Consider the following 18,754-nt stretch of genomic DNA (forward strand, 5'->3'; position numbering starts at 1 on the left):
CTTCACCTGAAGATTTTTAAAGGTGTCTCCAATTAGTAATAGTAAGATATAAATAAGAAAATGCTTGACTCGGAGGCTATGGAACCAAGTCTTGTAACTTGTTACTAAGTCTAGAACACGGGCTTGTTTGAACGGCCTTGTCAAGTCTGCAAGCATAGTTTGGGAATATGCTATCTTCGTACCAAACTATGCTATCTTCGTACAAGCTCTTGGGTTTGGAACTTGTGTGCGAGAAGGTGTGCGAGAAGAAATTTAAGTTGAAGTATTTTAAGTGAGTGTTTGGATACGAGGTGCTAAACTTTAGAAGGATCACATCGGATGTTCGGATGCTAATTAGAAGGACTAAATATGAGCTAATTACAAAACTAATTGCACATATAGAGTCTAATTTGCGAGATGAATCTATTAAGGCTAATTAATCTATCATTAGCAAATGGTTACTATAGCACCATATTATCAAATCAGGACTAATTAGGCTTAATAGATTCGTCTCGCGAATTAAACTCCATCTGTGCAATTAGTTTTGTAATTAGACTATGTTTAATACTCTTAATTAGTATCAAACATCCGATGTGACAGGTGCTAAAGCTTAGCATGGTGTTCCCAAACACCCGAAGCTTTATTATTTACAGTTTCGTTTGACTTGAAACATCAAGTGCCTCGCAGTAAAGGTAATATACGGTACTTCCCAACCGCCGGCGCAACTGCCTCCTTGGGGAGTTCCTTGTATGGCAGGCGGGCATGACCGTCGCTGCGGGAACTCCAAGTGCGCGGGCTAGCACGACGTAGCAGCAGACGTTGTCACCACTTGTCAGATGCCGCAGCCCGCAGCCCGCAGGTGCATGGGCCCGCCAGGTGTTCCTCCACCGCAAGAAGATGGACGGCGAGGGCGACGCGGCACCCTCGTCGAAGGAGTGCACGGCGCCGTAGCGGGTCGTCCCGGCGGTCGTGGAGCTCTGCTCAGCGCAGGCCAACGAATGGACGGACGCGCGCTGGTCAGAGTGGTTGATCTTGATGTAGCACTTCTCCTGGGAGACGCCTGTGGCGATTGGCGGCGAAGGCGAGGGAGAAACGCCACCGCCGCGGCCGGCCAGTAGTGAGATGGCCAGTAGTGGCAGCGGCGCCATTGCCCTAGTGGTGTCGTTCACTTGCCATGTCGGAGTAGGTTAGAGGTTTGATGAGGTGAATCCAAGTCGTGCTACCACACCAAATTTGTTTCAGCAAGGTGGACTCGGTTTACAGTTCGGCCGGCCTTTCAGACGTCGTCCTTCAGCGGCCCGGTCGGATTTCAATTCGTTCTTTGCCTTGAGCAATTTTATTTATAATAACTATATAAAACCTGCTAGACCGCCGGTTTCGTGGGGGATCAACACCTACGCGAGCTCGCCAACTCGCCCGCCGTCCTGCCTGGTTTGCTTCTCCCCGCTTGTGCGGAGGAGCGAGATCGAGCCAAGAGCCCAAGATCGCCGGCGAGCTTCTCCTCTCGTCTCAGGTTCGGCTGCGTTTTGAATCCTTCGAAGTTTTGCATCCAGTCGAGTTTTCACTTGGAAGTTACTAGAAAACTATTTTTTGCAAGTATATATAAAAAGGAGAAAGATAGACAATCACACGGAAATATATATGTACAAACTTTATATGCATGCTTCCTACCCCTAGATGTTTATAGGAAATTAGGAATACTTCTTTTGTTTATCAGTGCATCTATAGTTTAGTTTCAATCTGATGGCCGGTAGGAGGGACTTATACTATTGACGCCATATAGTGTCAAAATGACAAGCAATAATCTAGAGAGACAATGAAGAAAACAGGCCTTGCTTTTGGTGAAGCAATAGATAAGGAAGGAAGATCATGCATTCACTTCAAAGACCTTCCACTGGTACGTTCAACTTTCCCTCACTTTCCCTTAACCTTCATTGGGTTGATCCCTGGATGTGATACCTTTGTCGCAGGACGTCCTGTACACAACTGCGTCAAAACTTCCATCGAAACAGTTCGCAAGGACTAGTGCTTTGTCTAGTAAGCGAAGATACATGTGGCCGATTTGTCCCAGACTGACATTCGATGGTGTTGCAATGTGCAAATGTCTTAGGGCTGATTTGCCGGAACACACCCGGAGATTCGTTGATGAGTTAATGCAGTTCTACAGAAACACCATGGCAGAATGCTGGTTGAAACACTTGAAATCAGATTCGATCTTGTTGATGCCAACTAGTGTTCATCACCTGAATAATTGGGTCAAGTTTGCTGTCTCATCCGGACAAAGAACATAACTTTGGATCTAAAGCCCGAATTATTTTTCTTTCATGACTTTGAGCGATATGTGTTTCCTTTCGAACTTTTTGACAGTGGAAATATATATCATAACAGCATATGCAGCTTAGCTTTGTATCTATACATCTACACCATCCCAGTTTATAGGCTTCCCGAATCTAAGAAAGCTTAACCTACAGGCTACAGTTAGTCAATTCCAGCAAAATGGATCTCGAACACGTGCTGTCCCAGTGTTTTAATCTTGAGTGGCTATGCATAGACAGATGCAGTCTCAATGATGAACTAACTGTGAATGCCCCCCTATCCCATCTACTATATTTGCATGTTGACCGCTGCAAATTTACCAAGATAGAATTCAATGCTGTGAATCTAGCCACCTTTGAATACGATGGATCCTTTATACCTATTGGACTCAGCCACTCTTTGAAGCTACAAAATGCAAATATTCAGTTGGACAGAGCAGTTTTCCAACATGCTCTCATATCACTTCTTAATGGCCTTCCGAACGTGAGAAATCTAACTTTACGTATTGCGTGGTTATTCATTGAGGTAGTCCCCTGGAAGATTCTTTAAGATAATGTTTGACTAATAGGGAAAAAATATATGTTTTACATATTTTATATGTTTTCTCTTTCAGAAACATTGGTTGTGGGACAACCCCTTGAAGTTTTCTTGTCTCAGGCACTTGCAGTTATTCATGTTTATATATGCCAGAAATGTTGAGAACGTTCTTTATTCGGTTTCATTTATGAGAGCCACACCTTTTACTGAAGAATTGGAGGTCCATGTAAATGGCACATGTTATATCATTTTTTTTCCTGTTTAATTATTGCTAGGATCTCATTTTTCTATTCCTTTTTATTACGCTTTGATCCTATTTCATACATCTCAAATTGCTTTAAGCGGTAGTTTGGATCACAAGAATTAAAACTAGTTTTCCTAGAACAAGTTTTATGAGTATTTGCAGAAGATAAAAGGAGTTTTACTAGTACGTTAAGTACTATCACTACTATCTTCCATCCAGCGCTTTTATCTTGGTTGACTTTGGATCCGGGACTAAAGAGTCTTTAGTTCCGGGTCAATAATGAGACACCGAAGGTCACTAATGGGAGGGGTTTTAGTCCGGTTATAAAGATTTGGCACCGACACCCCCTCCCCTTTGTCTCGGTTGGAAATTCCAACCGGGACAAAAGATCCCTCCCCCCTATCGCGGTTGGAATTACCAACCGGGACAAACGATTTAGTCCCGGTGGTTCCAACCGGGACAAAACGCCCTCCCCACCTCTCTCCACAATAATATCTTCTCCCTTCTCTCCTTTTCCTTATCTCTCGGCAGGCGCCCCCTCCTCTCCTCCTTTCCTCCTCTCTCGCGCAGGCGCTCCCTCTCTTCCTCTCCCGCGCCCCTTCCCTTCCTCCTCCACTCGCCCCTCACTGGCAGTGAGGAGCGGCAGCGGGGCAAGGGCGGGCGGCAGCGCAGGGGCGGTGCAGGCGGAGCGGCGTCGGTGGGCAGCTGCCAGGCGGCGCGCGCGGGCAGCCGGTGGGCGTGGGGTGCGTGGTTTTTTTAATTTTTTTTTGAAATTTTTTAGTCCCATTGGTGCCGGTAACACCAACCGGGACTAGACTTGGGACTAAAGGACCCCTTTTGTCTCGAAAAATTAATCCCGATTAGGCATTGGAGAGATATGGCCCTTAAAGCAACTCTAAGAGTTCCCCAAAAAATTCTTTCCCAAAACAAGGTATTGGGGGCTATGCTAAAAAATTTTCCTCAAAAAAACATATCAGCCCACAACATATCGCTAAAATTACCCCCCAATAATTCAAAATAGACCACATCATCGTATTGGACCCATTAGAACCGGTTGATCTCTGATCAACCGCATGAGCATCCACGACAAGCCCGGCTATGGTGGTGCCGGCGCCGGCAGCGTGTAGAAGCAGGCGGCCTACAAGGAGAAGGCGGGGGTGTTCGTGGAGCAGGACCAAGGGTCGTACGGCGGTTACCATGATGGCGGCACCGTGCAAAAGCAATCATCCTACAAGGAGGAGGCGTATACGACGTGCGAGGGTGCCGCAGCCGGCGTGAAGAACTATGGCTACAAGCAGGAGAAGTATGACGAGACCGACGGTGGGTACGGTTCCCACTACGGCTCCGCCGCCGCCAGCGTGAAGAAGCAAGGCTAGGCTACAAGTAGGAGGCCTGCGGGGAAACCCACGCGGGTCATGGTGGTGCTCACTACGACGGTGTTGCCGGTGCCGTGTAGACGTACGCTTACGACCAGCAGGCGGCATACGGCGTGCAGTAGCACGACTACCAGAAGGACGCGTACGGCGGGGCCGTGAAGAAAGAGAAAGACAGCTACGGGTGCGTGCGCGGGAATTCGGATTGGGGAAGAACATGAACGCTAAAATATACGTGATGGCAGGCTGTTTTTTTAGCGTCGTGAAAAAATTGGGGAAGGTTTAGAGGAACTATTGAAGTTCCTTTTTTTCATTTTCCCCAAAAGAAGATATTAGGGGTAAGATTAACTGTCTTTTGAAGTTGCTCTTACCAATTGGGACTAAAGCCAAGTTTTTCGGTAGGGTATGGAAAATAGGTTAGAGTTGTTTTTTTTCTCTCTCATAAAACTGAATTTCTGAGTTTTATAAAAAAAACCAGATTACGTTAGTCTAGTTGTATCTCATCTAGCCAAACAAGATTTTAGGTAGCTAGCCCCTAAATCTAGTTTAACGTAATCCGATGTGTCTATAAAAAATCGAGATCCAAACAAATGCTAAGTCTGCAATCTAGTAATTTTTAGTGTACCTTTCATGGAACATATGCTTGCACACGGGCACTCTAATTTCACGATTCCATCATTACATATTTTCATATTTATTTTAAATAAATCAATGAGCCATGCGTAACACTAATCTGTTTACGCTCTGCAGTTTACTGGATATCTTTTATGGTTGGCAGATGTGGGCCCTCGCAGACAGGACTTTGGGCAATGTAAATATAATTACTTGAAGAACATGCGCATCACTTGATTCAAGGGGGCAAGACGACAGCTCGAATTACTTTTACATGTCGTGGAAAGTGCTCCTGCCTGGAGGTATTAACTGTAGATACAAATGAACGGGCATGTGAGGAATGTTGGCCGTATGAAGGTAGGGAACGACCCTTCAAGGATGCAAAGAGGATTGCGCTAACTTGCCTGAAAAACAACTGTCCCATAAACTGTCAAGTGTGATGTTATTTAGGGCAACTCCAACAAATTAATCTTTCCCTTTGCCCTTTCTCACTCTATCATCTTTCATAATTTTATCTTGTTGGGGAGAGGTGCTGCAGCAGATCTCCTCTCCTCTTTTCCCTTTCGTATCTCTAACACATGAGACCCACTTGTCAATAGGTCAAACATTTTTCTTCCTCTCCTCTTCCTCTCTCTTCACTCTTCCTTCCCTTTCCGTTTCTTCGAGTGCAGGAGTGGTGGAGGTCTAACCGCAAGCCTGGGAGGGCGTGCACAGCCAGCAGCGGCGGCGGCCATGGCGGCCCGTCGGTGAGTAGGCGTCATGCCTGGGACGACGGGTGGCCGGCACGCGAGCAGTGGCTAGGTGGCGCGCATAGGCGACTGGCCAGGCAGGCCCGACAGGCGGGCGGGCGACGCAAGCGGATGAGCCTAGCGGTAGCCGGGGCAGCGCGAGCAGGGCGCAGGTGCCTAGGGCGGCCAGTCAGAGGGGCGGCGGTGCGGCCATGGGCCATGGCCGGTAGCGCGCGGGGCCATCTTTAACTCGCTCGGCAGCGGTGGCATGGCCAGTGAAGGGCTTGGGGTAGAGGAGCGGGCGGCAGGCTGACGGTGGCACGGACGGCGGCGCAGATGGCCGGCGATGGCGCAAACGGAGGCCGGCTGGCCGGTGGTGGCACAAGACGGATCAACCGATCCAAAATGCACATGGTGAGCAGATCGTGTGGTATCATGTGGTTGGAGAGGAAAGGGAGGGAAGGGAGAAGGAAAAGGAAAGGGAGGGAAGGGAGAAGGAAAGGGAGGAGCAAATACCTTTTGTAAAGCCGTAAAGGGGAGGAGGAAGATAAAGAGGATTGAGAAAAAAAAAGGAAGAGGGAGATAGAAAGGGTTCTGTTGGAGGAGATTTTTTCCTTCAATCCCCTTTATAGCTGAAAAGTGGAAAGGGGAAAGAGGATCTATTGAAGTTGCTCTTAGAAGCAGTTTAGTACGGCTTCTAATTGCATGTAGCTCAGTATCCGAGCCGAGTATCCCAAGGAGCCGGTGAAGTCTAAAGAACTGGCTTCAGCTTCTCCCACCTTCCTAGTTCACTTTTCCCTCAAACGGCGGCGCGCGGTTCAAAAGGAAAAAAAAGCGCAGCAGGCAGTCGCGTCGAAGGTGCTCTAGCGTCTGTGCGCGCCGCAGGTTTCCCGTGTTCTGCTTCGTCCTTGCGTCGAGCGGCCCGTCGCGGTGCCCGCGGCACTGCAGGTAACAAGCCGTCGAACGCATGCCGTGCCGCCGGCGTGCCAGAGCGAGCGCGGCATGCTCACAGAGGCACTACGGTTGCTGGTCATGGTACACGGTGCCGCGGAGCGGAGGAGGCCAATGAGGCATATACGTGCGCGCGCGAGGGTGTGGTGTGCGCCGTGTGCGGACGGGGGTGCGCCACGAGATCGGCTGGGCAGCGGTGGATGCGGATGGCGAGAACCGAGCAGCGCGCTGAGCGCAGCCTTGTGCGGTGCGTACGAATTAATAAGCCGCATGGTGCCGCCATGACGGCGGCAACGGCGAGCACGCACGTGTGCAATCGGCGGCTGCGGGAACACGAAGGTGCCGCCCGGAGTCGGCATGATCGACTTCTCGTATACATGCATGGCTACTGCACCGTGCGCACCCTGGAGGCGGAGGGGAACACCTGGCGCCTCGTGCCCATCACCAACAACCCCACGGCCCGCCGCGAAAACCGGTTTTCACGTGGGAGAACGTTTTTTCTCCGTATTTTTTACCGTCTCCTATGATGACGTACCAAAAATTCTTGACTAGCAAGCATATATTGCTGATGAGCAATACTTCCTCTGATTTGGCATGCTGTGTGTTTTTATTTGTCATTTCAGACCACCACCATGTCCCCATCATGTTACTTTGACAATTTTCAAAGTTGTATGCTGGTAATAGTTATCTATAATCATATATATGTATTTTTTTTTGGACAAATGCAGTATGCCACTAATTTTGTATATTACTGGGCAAAGATGTTAGATTTTAACCGCATGTATTCACACATCTATTGAAAATGAAGGTAGCAATAGAAATAAGATTCCTTTGTCTTTGAATTCTCTTTTCTGGCAACTAGTGGCTGGTTTTAGTTTTTCCTATCCGAGTTAACTTGAGAAGTAGAAAGCCTAACTAGCTCTAGCTATTGCACTTGCAAAACAGCGGTAATGTTGAAATGTTACATACCTCAGATTCATCAATTGGTAAGGAACAACGCTCACAAGCAGCATTGTTGACAGCAGAAGCTCCAGTTCACCTATGATAGTCAGATGTAGGTATAAGCAACTGTAGACTTTATAACATAAGTTGATTCAGAGTCTACACTACAAGATGTGAACTGTCTTCTAATTTGGTCCAATAGAACTATGATCTAATTGTGTCTTCATTCCTCCGGTTACTTCTGTCCTCATTATAACATATTGCAGACAAAGGAAGATTAGAAAACCAAGGTATGAATTATTCTTTCCACATATAGCAACATCTTACTTGATCCATGAGATTATGCTGCAAGGTGCTTGCAAAGCAAAAAACGGCACAAGGAAAGATTTGTGTATGGATGTTCCTTTAGCAAGCAATAGCACTCTGCAAAAGACAAAAGATTGACATTGCTCAAATAAAAATCTTGCATGGTACTGCGAAATTATACTGTGTACGCGTTCCACAATCCCAGGTATTATGCGGAAATCACTAAAAAGTTAGCAGTAGCTGAATTTCTAAATAGACTATCTTTCTCCCTGTTTCATTCCATTTTTTTTACATTACTGTCCAAGTGTCCGTCCTAGGGAAGAATATTATGGATTACATGAACAGCTCGATAAATCATCAAACATCTGAACGAAGATTACCTTTGCATTAAATCAAGCTTTGCATGTTACTTCATTCTCTTCACAATATGAGCATGTTAACATTTGTGATGAACCATGCTTCTATGTAATATCTCCTATATAGTACTATAAAGTTATTACTTATTAGACGAACTCTCGGACTCTTGTAAACAGCTGATTGGAAAAACTTTCCACCGTGGTGGGTGGGACTCGGTTTACACTTCCACACGACGATTTCGATCGACTCGGCCTGCCTTCCTGTGTTTGACTATAAAATCTCCGCCTGGCTCGCTCCGGTCGCGTTGCCCCGTCGCGTCCTGCAGGGTTTGCTTTTGCTGAAGGGTGGATTAATTCACTTCCGATCCCATCTCCGGCTGGTATCTCCTCTCCTCTTCTGGCTCGGTTCCGATCCCCTTCTCGCGTTCTCCCGTCCTTAGTTGTCGCATTACCTCGTCAGAGATCGCATCTCCTTTTTCTGACTATTTTTAATAGGTCGCATACGCCGAGCATTTATAGTACGTTAATTAACGATGAAATAGCAAATTAGATGATTGCACGGAACCGCAGAATAGGAATGTTAATAGCCATCTGCTCTGTTTCTCTAAATATTCTTCTGTTGATTCCGATACAGATGGCTCAACACTTTAGCATGAAAATGACGAACGATCTAATAAGGCAAGAAAGAAATGCAGACGAAGCTCGTGGTAAAGCAATCCATGAGACTAGAAGACAATATGTTCAGTTTGAAGATCTTCCACTGGTATGTTCAACTTTTTCCCTTTTTTCAAATATGTGAAATTTAGGATAAGATAATTAGTTCTATATATTTTAAAACGGAGGGAGTATACTTTTTGTACAAATGGGATGTCTAAACTTTGCATTGGGATTTCATATCGCTTTTGCAGGACGTCCTGTACTCAATAGTGTCCAGATTACCACCAAAAGAGTATGCAAGGACTAGTGTTTTGTCAAGTAGCTTATTAGGTGGAGATGCATGTGGTCGGAGTGCCCTCGATTGACATTTATGCTGTCATAGTCTGCAATTGCAACACGGATGATGTGCACCTACACACTGATGAGTTCATTCATAAGGTTAATGCAGTTTTGCAAAAACACCAAGACATGGTGGTTGAAACATTGGAAATCAGTATTGATTTCAATGACAGCCTGATTCATCATCTTGATGGTTGGATCGATTTTGCTGTGCCATCACGGACAAAGAACCTAACTTTGGATCTAAAGCCTCAAAAATTTTGGGAGCGCAATGACCGCTATGTGTTTCCTTTCAACTTTTAGACGATGGAAGCATATCACGTCTCCAGCATATGCAGCTTAGCTTTGTATATCTGAAACTACCTTTGCAATTCAAAGGTTTCCCAAATCTAAAAAAGCTTTACATACAAGTAGTACATGCAAGCAGAAAGGATCTTGAACATGTCCTGTCCCATTGTTGTAAACTTGAGTGGCTACGGATAGACAGATGCAATATCAACGATGAACTAACAGTGGATGGTCCGTTACCCCATCTCCTATACTTGTATGTTGAGAACTGCAAATTAACCGAGATAAAATTCCATGCTGTAAATCTAGCTACCTTCAAATATGAAGGGGCCTTTATACCTATTGACCTCAGCCACTCTTCCAAGCTACAAAATGCATACTTCAGGTTGAACGAAGCAGTTTTCCAGCATGCTCTCATATCACTTCTCAAGGGGCTTCCGAACGTGCAAAATCTGACTTTGCGTATTTTGTGGCAACATCTTGAGGTAATCTCGTGGAAGATCATTGTGGTTACCATTTGACTTATGACTTATTGAACATACTAATATCATTGACCTTTTTTATGTATCCTTTTTCAGAAGCATTGGTTGTGGGATAGCCCATTGAAGTTTTCCAATCTCAGGCACTTGCAATTATTCATGTTTTCATATTCCGAACATGTTGACAAGATTCTTTACTTAGTATCATTTCTGAGAGCCACACCTTTTATTGAAAAGTTGGATGTCCACGTAAGTAACATGCATGTTACCTTTCAATGTTTGTTACGATATCCCTTTTTTTTTTCCTTTTACATTTCACATATCTGGAGTTGCATCAAGTGCTTACATAATGTCCCCTTTTTCCAGGGACCTTTGTAGCATGCCATCAATGGCACATAGTTGTTTTATTTTTACAAAGTTGTTTGATTTTTCATGGAAGTGTTTAATAGCATGATAACTCTTCATTAACTCGTGTATTGCATTTCTGTAACAACTGGGAATCCATATTACTCTTGCCATTCTTAAATATATTAGGTTTAGCAAAATATAATTAGTTCATAATGAACTAAGTTATGAACTAATTAGCTTGCCCAAAATATCATATATCTAAAAAAGGGGGAGAGCGTCGTAATATATAATTACTCAAAGATTGTATATCTTATAAATAAATTAGTGAGCCGTGGATAACACTATTATGTTTACACTTGCAGTATTCTGGCTTCGTCTTATGGTTGGCAGATGTTGGTCCTCGCCGGCAGGACTTTGGGCTATGCAAGTACAATTACTTAAAGGACATGTGGATCACAGGATTCAAGCAGCAAGGGGACAAGTCGAGCTTCTTTTACATGTCGTGGAAAATGCACCTGCGCTGGAGGGCATAACTGTAGACACAAAACAACGGTCATCTTGGGACCTTTGGCCACATAAAGGCGAGGAAACCACCCTTTGAGAAGCCAGGAGGATCGCCAAAGAATCCTTGAGCACAATATCACTCCCGCAGAATGCCAGGCTCTGTGTTATTTAAATTAAGTACACAAAGCTGGATCGGCAGGGAAATCTTACGGTTTTCCAAAGCTGCGGCCTGTCCATTGTAAGGTACAAATTCAGTAACGGGCATGCATATACTTTGTTAGCTCGTTGATTGTGTAAAAAGGAGACACTGGATAATGAGTTGGATTTTCCCTGTACCAGCAGAGAAAGTGTTCCACGAAACAAGATCCATGAAGTATGAACATTGCGAGCAGCAATGAACTACTCTGGTAGAGGATAGACAAGGAAGAATTATAGATTGACACCTGGAGCTACCGAGATGAAAATATTTGATGGTTTTTTAAAGTAATCTGATATTACTATGGAGTGCATGATTTTCGATACTTGATTTTAACTGTTTGATGTAGTACAAGCGATCGTTGCATCCGGTATAAAGTGATCGCACAGTGGGTTCAAGATTCTGATGATAACAGCCAGGATCCGTAAATTTCAGAAGAGCCCCAGCCTCAACAGGGAAGCAACAAAGAACCATAAACGGCCATGGAACATTACAGACCCATTCTAAAAGAATCTGAACTTAAATACCAGATACATTACGGTAACATCTAATTATAATACTAGGGAGTTAAAGCTACCATCCATGCCATGTGCAACCCATCTCCTCTGAACATCTAAACTCTTTTGTCTAATAATGGTATTTCTGTCAAAAGAGACCAAAATCTACCAGCGGGCTACAGACGTTAACCACATCATGTACTGCACCAGAAAAATAGCTTTGGACACACCACCAGAGGCTAATGGCTGGAGTACGGCATTGAACATTGCTGGAACTCTGAGTCCGTACTTGACTCAAAGATGTGGTGTGGAAGGGCAAAGTCACCATCAGCTATTGGGGTACCATCGCTGCTGCCCCTCTGCCTCTTGGCGGCGCGCTCATGCTTTGGACTGAGCGTTGGAGAGCCAGGCCGACAGTTGGAGTCGGGGGTTACAGGTTCACCATGAGGAAGATCATCATGTGAGGCACTCTCCATGGGCTCAACTCGGCTTCCATTGTCCTTGCTGAATGGTACAGCCTGAAGTGGAGATTCCGATGTTGGCACAGGGGTTGATGGGTTAGTTCTCTCGGAGTCGGGCAACTGTTCACTTGATGTGTCTCTAGAAGCTCCAGCACCACTGATCCGTTGCTGCTCTTCGATGATCTTCTGAAGATACTTGCCTTGTGCTTCAATCCGCAGCTGCAGCTGCCTTTGTACCTGCAGGGGATGTTTATCAGCTACAATAATGCATGTAGTGACAGTTTCTTATTATATATTGCTGCAGCAGTAGGAAGATTGTGAAAATTACCGAAGTTTATTGTCTATTTATTTACATAGTGCTCTGAGAATCTGTTCTAGTTCTGCTTCTCCTAAACTGATAAATTCACTGCTTTTGTTTACACCTATTCTCATACAGTAAATGCAAATAAGTTTTTACATATACATGTCTGACGTCTCTTTCAAATTCAACTACGCTTCAACAGAGTAAAGGCTAGCTGGTATGATTCAGATCCAAACATCTTTATCAGATATTCAGCATCTGAACATCCAGATTCCAGACACCACTATTCCTTGAAACATGGTGCAAAAGCAACACAAATGCCATTTAGAGCTTCAACTAAAATGATATAGCTTTCCAGCAATCAAGGCAGCTGATTATCATTCTAAGTCAGATGTTAAGCCATGGGTTGATACTTTGTAAGCCAACGAAAACATGGGAACTTGAAATTTGTTGGTGGTTATCCCCATATAACTATAAGCATTTATAAGCAGAACTAAATATATTTTAAAAATTGCAATTTTAAAATATCATAAAGCTAGATTATTATACAAAAAATCTAGCAATAAATCTCAAAGGATGCAACATAAAATTGATGCATATTAAACTACTCCTGAGTTTAACTCAAGAGTCTCACGAACCTAAAATGAACCTTTCTGTACAACTACAGCAGGATTTTTGTTCAACTAATGAAATCATGTAGACATTTTGGCTTGATGGATTAACTCATCTTTAGATGGAACGGACCATCATGGGATAATCCCATGATTTTGGTGAGATGACATCATTCTTCATATTTTATACTAGATATGTGATAATGATTAATGAGAAACAATTTGGTAATGGATCAACTCATTCCGTTCCTAATCAATGAAATGGCTTTTGTTCATAATTAACATTGGATGGTCCATTATTTTTACAGTCTTCAACCCAAACGCCTTATAAGTTTATCTTGGCACACAGAGTATATCAACTCAATCATACTTGTATTTTCAGTCTTGTTTCAGACTCCAAGCATGATACAGTATCCTTCATGAGATAGAAAGAACTTTTCGAAACATCAATGGCTGTGCCTACAATATCATAAACTGAACACCAATGATACCTGTGGCATCATTAATTTACCTCTAATTGTTCATGCAAGCGCTTCTGGACCTCCATCTGCAGTTTCAGGGCTTCAGATATCTGCATCGTACTGCAATACAAAATAAAAGTTTACATATCCATCATGAAACAGTTGGAAGTTTGGAACAATAAATAATTAAATATTATCGTTTCATAAAAGTGGAATAGATCATCTGCTTGTACAAAGAAAACAACAAGGTAGAGGGAAACTAATTGAAAGACCGTACTATTTATGGTGAAGTGAAAAGTCAGAAGACATGGGGTGGATCAAGGAATCAAATGGCATGTACACTGTATAGCACAGTTTAAGTCTAGGTCCATTTTTAAGTTTAACAATCTTCAAATATGCACCTGTGGATGAGGCATGCTAATAGACATAATGAACTACTTCCAATTCATATTAGGAAAAAAATACCACAGTAGGGGTGGCCCCTACCTTCTTCGCCTAAAAAAAGTCATTACGTGGAGATTCAATAAAAAGAAGCCATGTGTTACTGATTAAACCAGTCTTGTATGCATAAACCACCTGAGTGTCAATACACAATAACATCAACACAGATTTTGTTTGAATGTCAAAACTACATTCATTTCCTTAACTAATATTCTAATACAAAATTTACCATTGTCATTAGGTATTTTTTAATACTGCAAATGATGTCTGGCCATTTGAACTGAAGTCACCACAACAGGTTGCACCTGATCCACCTACCTCTTTCTTTCAACTACCAAGCAAGAAGACCTATCTTTACATGAAAGTAAACACAAACACACGGAGAACTGATACTTACGAGGAACCTTCAAGAGCTGCCAGCAAATCCCCTGGATCTTTCTTTTCAGCTTTGTTGTCTACACGACAGGTATGAATGAAATGAAGCAAAATAATAGTAAAATGGTGGTCTTTCTTGAATGTAATAAAACAAGATGACAATGGTCACCTACCATCAGTTGAAGGGTCTGGAATGTATTTTGCAAGACGGTATTTCTAGATTTGTTTTTAAAAAAAGAAAAGAAAGAAAGTAGTTAGCGAGGAGAACTGTAAGGAGTCTAAATGGTGAAGGGCTATTCATATAGAGAAGATTACCTGCAAGTGACTCTTCACATGGTATATTGTAAGTCCTGGCACACCCATAATCCTAAGAACTCCCTTTGGAGTGGCTCCTGTGACATTTATACAATTATACAATAAGCAGATGAAGCTACCTGAAATCTAAGCATATTGAAAGAACTAAAGAAGTGTCTCATATAAAATAGTTGTACAATGCAAAATTGATAAAGTAGTATGCAAACACTTCAGACATAAGTATCACAATTATAATGCCTTTAAGTTGCACCGATCTCAATATCTCAATGATTACAACTCCTAAACACTAGCATTGACCAATTCATCATAAATAAATAATTATCCGTATAATTTATATTTAAAACTTCTAATTAATCATCAAGCCATGGAGATTCTCATCATAAGCCACGTGAATAAAATGGTGAACAGGTACAACCTCACACAACAGAAGATCATTATATAGGACCGCCTACCACTATCACCAACATTGATTCTATCATTTTAAGTAGTACAGATACGATAGTTAGGACCTTGGTAATTTATACAATATGAATAGTGAATCCGCACATTTTTCTTGTAGAATTTTTTAAACTTTTTTAACTAATCGAATTTAGTAAATAACCACGGATTTCTGGAAAATTCTTTTAATCGGTATTATTAGTGGAGCATGTCCAATGTGTTAATGCACAACTGTCATATTAGCTTGGGAACTATTGTGCTATGTCTTTCCATATTAGTATTGTAAGCTGGTACTGTCATATGCAAATGAACTCTAGCGACTGCCATATTTGTGTAGCTAGTTGATACTTGCAAAGTAGTAGGTTATCAATTGGATACTTTAATCAGTTAGTGAACATTAACATGTGCTTTATGTGAAGAAATGGAAATGGAGGAATATGTAATGCTCATGGATATTTCCTAATTTGAAAAGAAGGTATGCTGCAATTCCCAAGTCTCAACACTATTATTCTCTATTAATTTAATTAGCACTCTAGAAGCTGTCTCATTGCTATTTATCATCAGTAAATGTATGTTCCAAATTTGATGCTTCAATGCTCCAAATACTATGTTTAAGATGCTATTGTGTAGAAAATACACAAAAAGCATGCCATGTGTCCCCAGTTGCAGCCTTCCTACACTTACGCATGTCTAGACCTAGCAACTTTCGAAGTATTTATATCAACAGCTCAGCATTGTGTCAAGTGGATGCCAACCCTGTGCCTGAGAGAAATATCGCTCCCTACAAACAAAACCTGATTTTGCATCCTATTCTACCTAGCCTAACATAGCTCAGCATTTTTACCAAGGACAACACATGGCATATATAATAATTCTGTGCTATAAAAGAACCAAATATTATTGATCATTATAAACTTAGAAATTTGGTCTCCAATGTTCAGATTTCTCGCAAAAACATCACACCACCAAATCGGTACCTATCGTACCTGAGCACATGCAAGCAACCTAGATATAAATCTTGAATGACTAAACTGTATCGATATCCTAACAAATCACTATTTCCAGCTACAGCAGCCATATCATTTCTGTTTCAAGAACTCACGTCATCAGAGTTAACCGTGAATAATGACCGTTACAAACTCATTTCTGGATGGTTTTGTAGTTCGTTTAAAAAATACTTATATGGCCTAGATGTAGTGCAGATAGGCAAAAACTTATATGTTCCGTCTATCCTCCTTGAAAAAAGAAAATTATGCATCTTGTTATTATCATGCTAGAACTCAGAGAGTTGGTTTTATTTTCCTGGATCCATACTTTGTTACTCAGTGTTTCTTTTAAGAAATATCTATGGCAATGAGTTGTTTATTCTCCAGCTTTTGCTGCATATCACCTTAATATCAATCTATAATAATTTACATTAAGTTGTAGTATGTATAGAGATATAGTTGCACAGACATGCATCTCATTCATCAGAAAACCATTTTCCCAATTTAGGAGACATGATTTCAAAATCAAATTCTTATTCAGAAGCCTTAAAAGATAGCATTTAATGGGTTCGCAAAGGAAAGGAAAAATAGAATATGAGGGAAACAAGTTGAAGCACAAAAAACATACTATCTGGCCCGCCAAGTTGTGTAACAGCCTCCACGAAGCGGTCATGCAGCTCATTTGTCCACCGTAACCGTTGTCTTGCTGCCATGTTAGGGTTGCTGTTTCCTCCATTATGAGGGACCATAGCGCCATCCCCTGGACCCATTTGATCATGAGGAGCAGGATTGCTTTGAGTCGGACCAATGCTCGGATTTGGCTGGTACATTGCGCTTGCCCAATGCCTAGAAATAAATGCCATAATTAAGTGATATATTATATTATTAACAACAAGAAGAGAAGGTATGCCATACAATGATTAAATAAAATGCATACTTGTTGCGTCCCAGAATATAGCTACGTTTAGACTTTTAAAGTCAAACCTTTTTAATTTTAACTATGAATAGCGAAATAATCATATAGACTGATAACATAAAAATGGAGTTAGTAGATTTATTGTGATACCAGCTATTATAAGATGTAACCTTTTCTATTTGAAATAAATTAGTTTTAGAGATATTGTTGGTCAAAGTTAAAAAAAGTTTGACTTTGGAAAACCCTAAATGTAGCTATATTCTCAGACAAAGGGAGTAATGGATCAACATTTACATTGAGTTATATATTGCCTGCAAACACAGCTATAGAAGTTTACAGTAAGGGCCACAAAAGAAAATTTTGCAACAGTTTACAGTCATAAAGCGGTGCTTCCTTTTTATCCTCTTTAGTGGTGGCTTTTGTCAGTGTTAGATTTAATCTGTAGTCTAGCGCAACTTGCTCGGGATTAAAAAGGTTTTGTTGTTTGTTGTCACACAGCCATAAAGACAAGTAGCCAGAATTAGTATCATTTCTCCTGTTGACATTTCATTTCCACATGATGCTCTGCCTATTGCTTTAATAATCTTGTTCAACAAAATTTCCAAGGAGCACCAAAAGTACTTCCATCCATGCCTCGGTATTTTGCAGATATATAAAAAATAATAAAAAATCCTAATTGGACAACCGGGTTATAGTCATGCCAAAATCAGCGAGCCTAACACCAGCACAACATGGACCGCACTAGAACCGAATCTACTTGCTACACCAGCTTAGACGCCCAGAGACGGCAAGCTGACCATACTACGAGGCCAGCTCAGTACCGGAACTTAGAAGCCTTCTGTTCAATTTGGGCCTTAGTAGACAGCAAAAGGAAACCGGGAAGGGGATTCCGGAAAAGGCAGGCGCATTCCCTGAGGGCGCGAACACCATGACCAGGGAACCGAAACGCCTGCTGAATCCGGCCGCGCGCACAATCGCGCACGCTCGATTGAAATAGGACTAAATCGAAGCAATCCAATTACACAAAGCGCTCACAAGAACACCAAGAAACCTCAATCCCCCAGCGGCGCGGGGAGACGGAAGACGAGGAGAAGGGGGGAGCACAGGAGAAGGCTACTAACCAGGGGCGCGCGGTCTGAGGGGGGAGGTGGAGGCTGCTCGACGCCGGCCGAGCGCTCCCCCTCTCTCTCTCTGCGTCTCTGGGTTCCTCTCTCTCTCTCCTCTCTCTCTCTAGGCCAAGGCGGAGGGAGAAGGGCAGGTCAGGCAAGGCCCTTTTGCTGCTGCCCTCGATTGGTCCGGCCCGAACGGTCGAGGGCAGGGGGAGGGCCAAGCTAGTGTGGGTCCCATCAGGGAGGGGGACGGGCGTGGGTGGCCTGACGATAGATAAACCGGGGGAGTTTTCTTAGAGAGATTAGGATCGTGCGCCCGAAGGTAACGAGGCAAAATAAATTTCGTGTGTAAGTATCGTGAAATATTTACTTCTACAAATTTAAACACACGCAAAATGCTTTCCATGTGAAATAAAAAATGACTTTACAATGAGTAATAACATAAGCATAAGTACGCTTGATGTTCTTTATCTCAACTTGCAAAAGAATAATCATGTGATCAATTCCCAAACAATATATGACAGTTAATCACCTTTACCTCGTATTCGTTTTTAGCAAGCTCTAACAGCGACTTGAACAACCTTCAATATTGGATTCAGCAGGACAATAATCATGTGGAACAAGTACGAATACACATCCAAAGACCATCCCCATCTATCCTATTTCTTTGCCTATGATGCGTCAAAAA

General features: G+C 42.7%; 2 protein-coding genes and 2 pseudogenes across 2 annotated transcripts; 2 read left to right on the forward strand and 2 right to left on the reverse strand.

Moving 5' to 3' along the window:
• Positions 1–1,795: 1,795 nt before the first annotated feature.
• LOC117861807 (F-box/FBD/LRR-repeat protein At5g56420-like) lies at positions 1,796–4,452 on the forward strand (annotated as a pseudogene).
• Positions 4,453–6,405: 1,953 nt separating this feature from the next.
• LOC117861808 (cold-regulated 413 inner membrane protein 1, chloroplastic-like) lies at positions 6,406–8,813 on the reverse strand. Its single transcript, XM_072294747.1, has 4 exons — positions 8,797–8,813; positions 8,010–8,105; positions 7,710–7,808; positions 6,406–6,421 (listed from the first exon to the last, which is right to left on the reverse strand). Exons 1-4 carry the CDS (start codon positions 8,811–8,813, stop codon positions 6,406–6,408), a joined length of 228 nt encoding a protein of 75 aa, XP_072150848.1.
• A 656-nt stretch (positions 8,814–9,469) lies between these two features.
• LOC140223207 (uncharacterized) lies at positions 9,470–10,988 on the forward strand (annotated as a pseudogene).
• Positions 10,989–11,622: 634 nt separating this feature from the next.
• LOC117861528 (myb family transcription factor PHL7) lies at positions 11,623–18,250 on the reverse strand. Its single transcript, XM_034745099.2, has 7 exons — positions 18,079–18,250; positions 16,670–16,887; positions 14,618–14,694; positions 14,476–14,518; positions 14,325–14,382; positions 13,537–13,606; positions 11,623–12,350 (listed from the first exon to the last, which is right to left on the reverse strand). Exons 2-7 carry the CDS (start codon positions 16,869–16,871, stop codon positions 11,892–11,894), a joined length of 909 nt encoding a protein of 302 aa, XP_034600990.1. The 5' UTR covers positions 16,872–16,887; positions 18,079–18,250; the 3' UTR covers positions 11,623–11,891.
• Between the last annotated feature and the right edge of the window lie 504 nt (positions 18,251–18,754).

The sequence above is a fragment of the Setaria viridis genome, chromosome 6 (assembly GCF_005286985.2).
Source record: "Setaria viridis chromosome 6, Setaria_viridis_v4.0, whole genome shotgun sequence".
NCBI lineage: Eukaryota > Viridiplantae > Streptophyta > Magnoliopsida > Poales > Poaceae > Setaria > Setaria viridis.

Excerpts from the sequence above, each read along its gene's own strand:
- LOC117861808 (XM_072294747.1), bottom strand. Across the intron at positions 7,809-8,009 it reads AGCATAATCTCATGGATCAA|TTGCTTATACCTACATCTGA; the intron begins GTAAGATGTTGC and ends TAAAGTCTACAG.
- LOC117861528 (XM_034745099.2), bottom strand. The coding sequence starts at position 16,871 with ATGTACCAGCCAAATCCGAGCATTGGTCCGACTCAAAGCAATCCTGCT. Across the intron at positions 14,519-14,617 it reads ATGTGAAGAGTCACTTGCAG|AAATACCGTCTTGCAAAATA; the intron begins GTAATCTTCTCT and ends AAACAAATCTAG. Across the intron at positions 12,351-13,536 it reads GCTTGCATGAACAATTAGAG|GTACAAAGGCAGCTGCAGCT; the intron begins GTAAATTAATGA and ends CATCCCCTGCAG.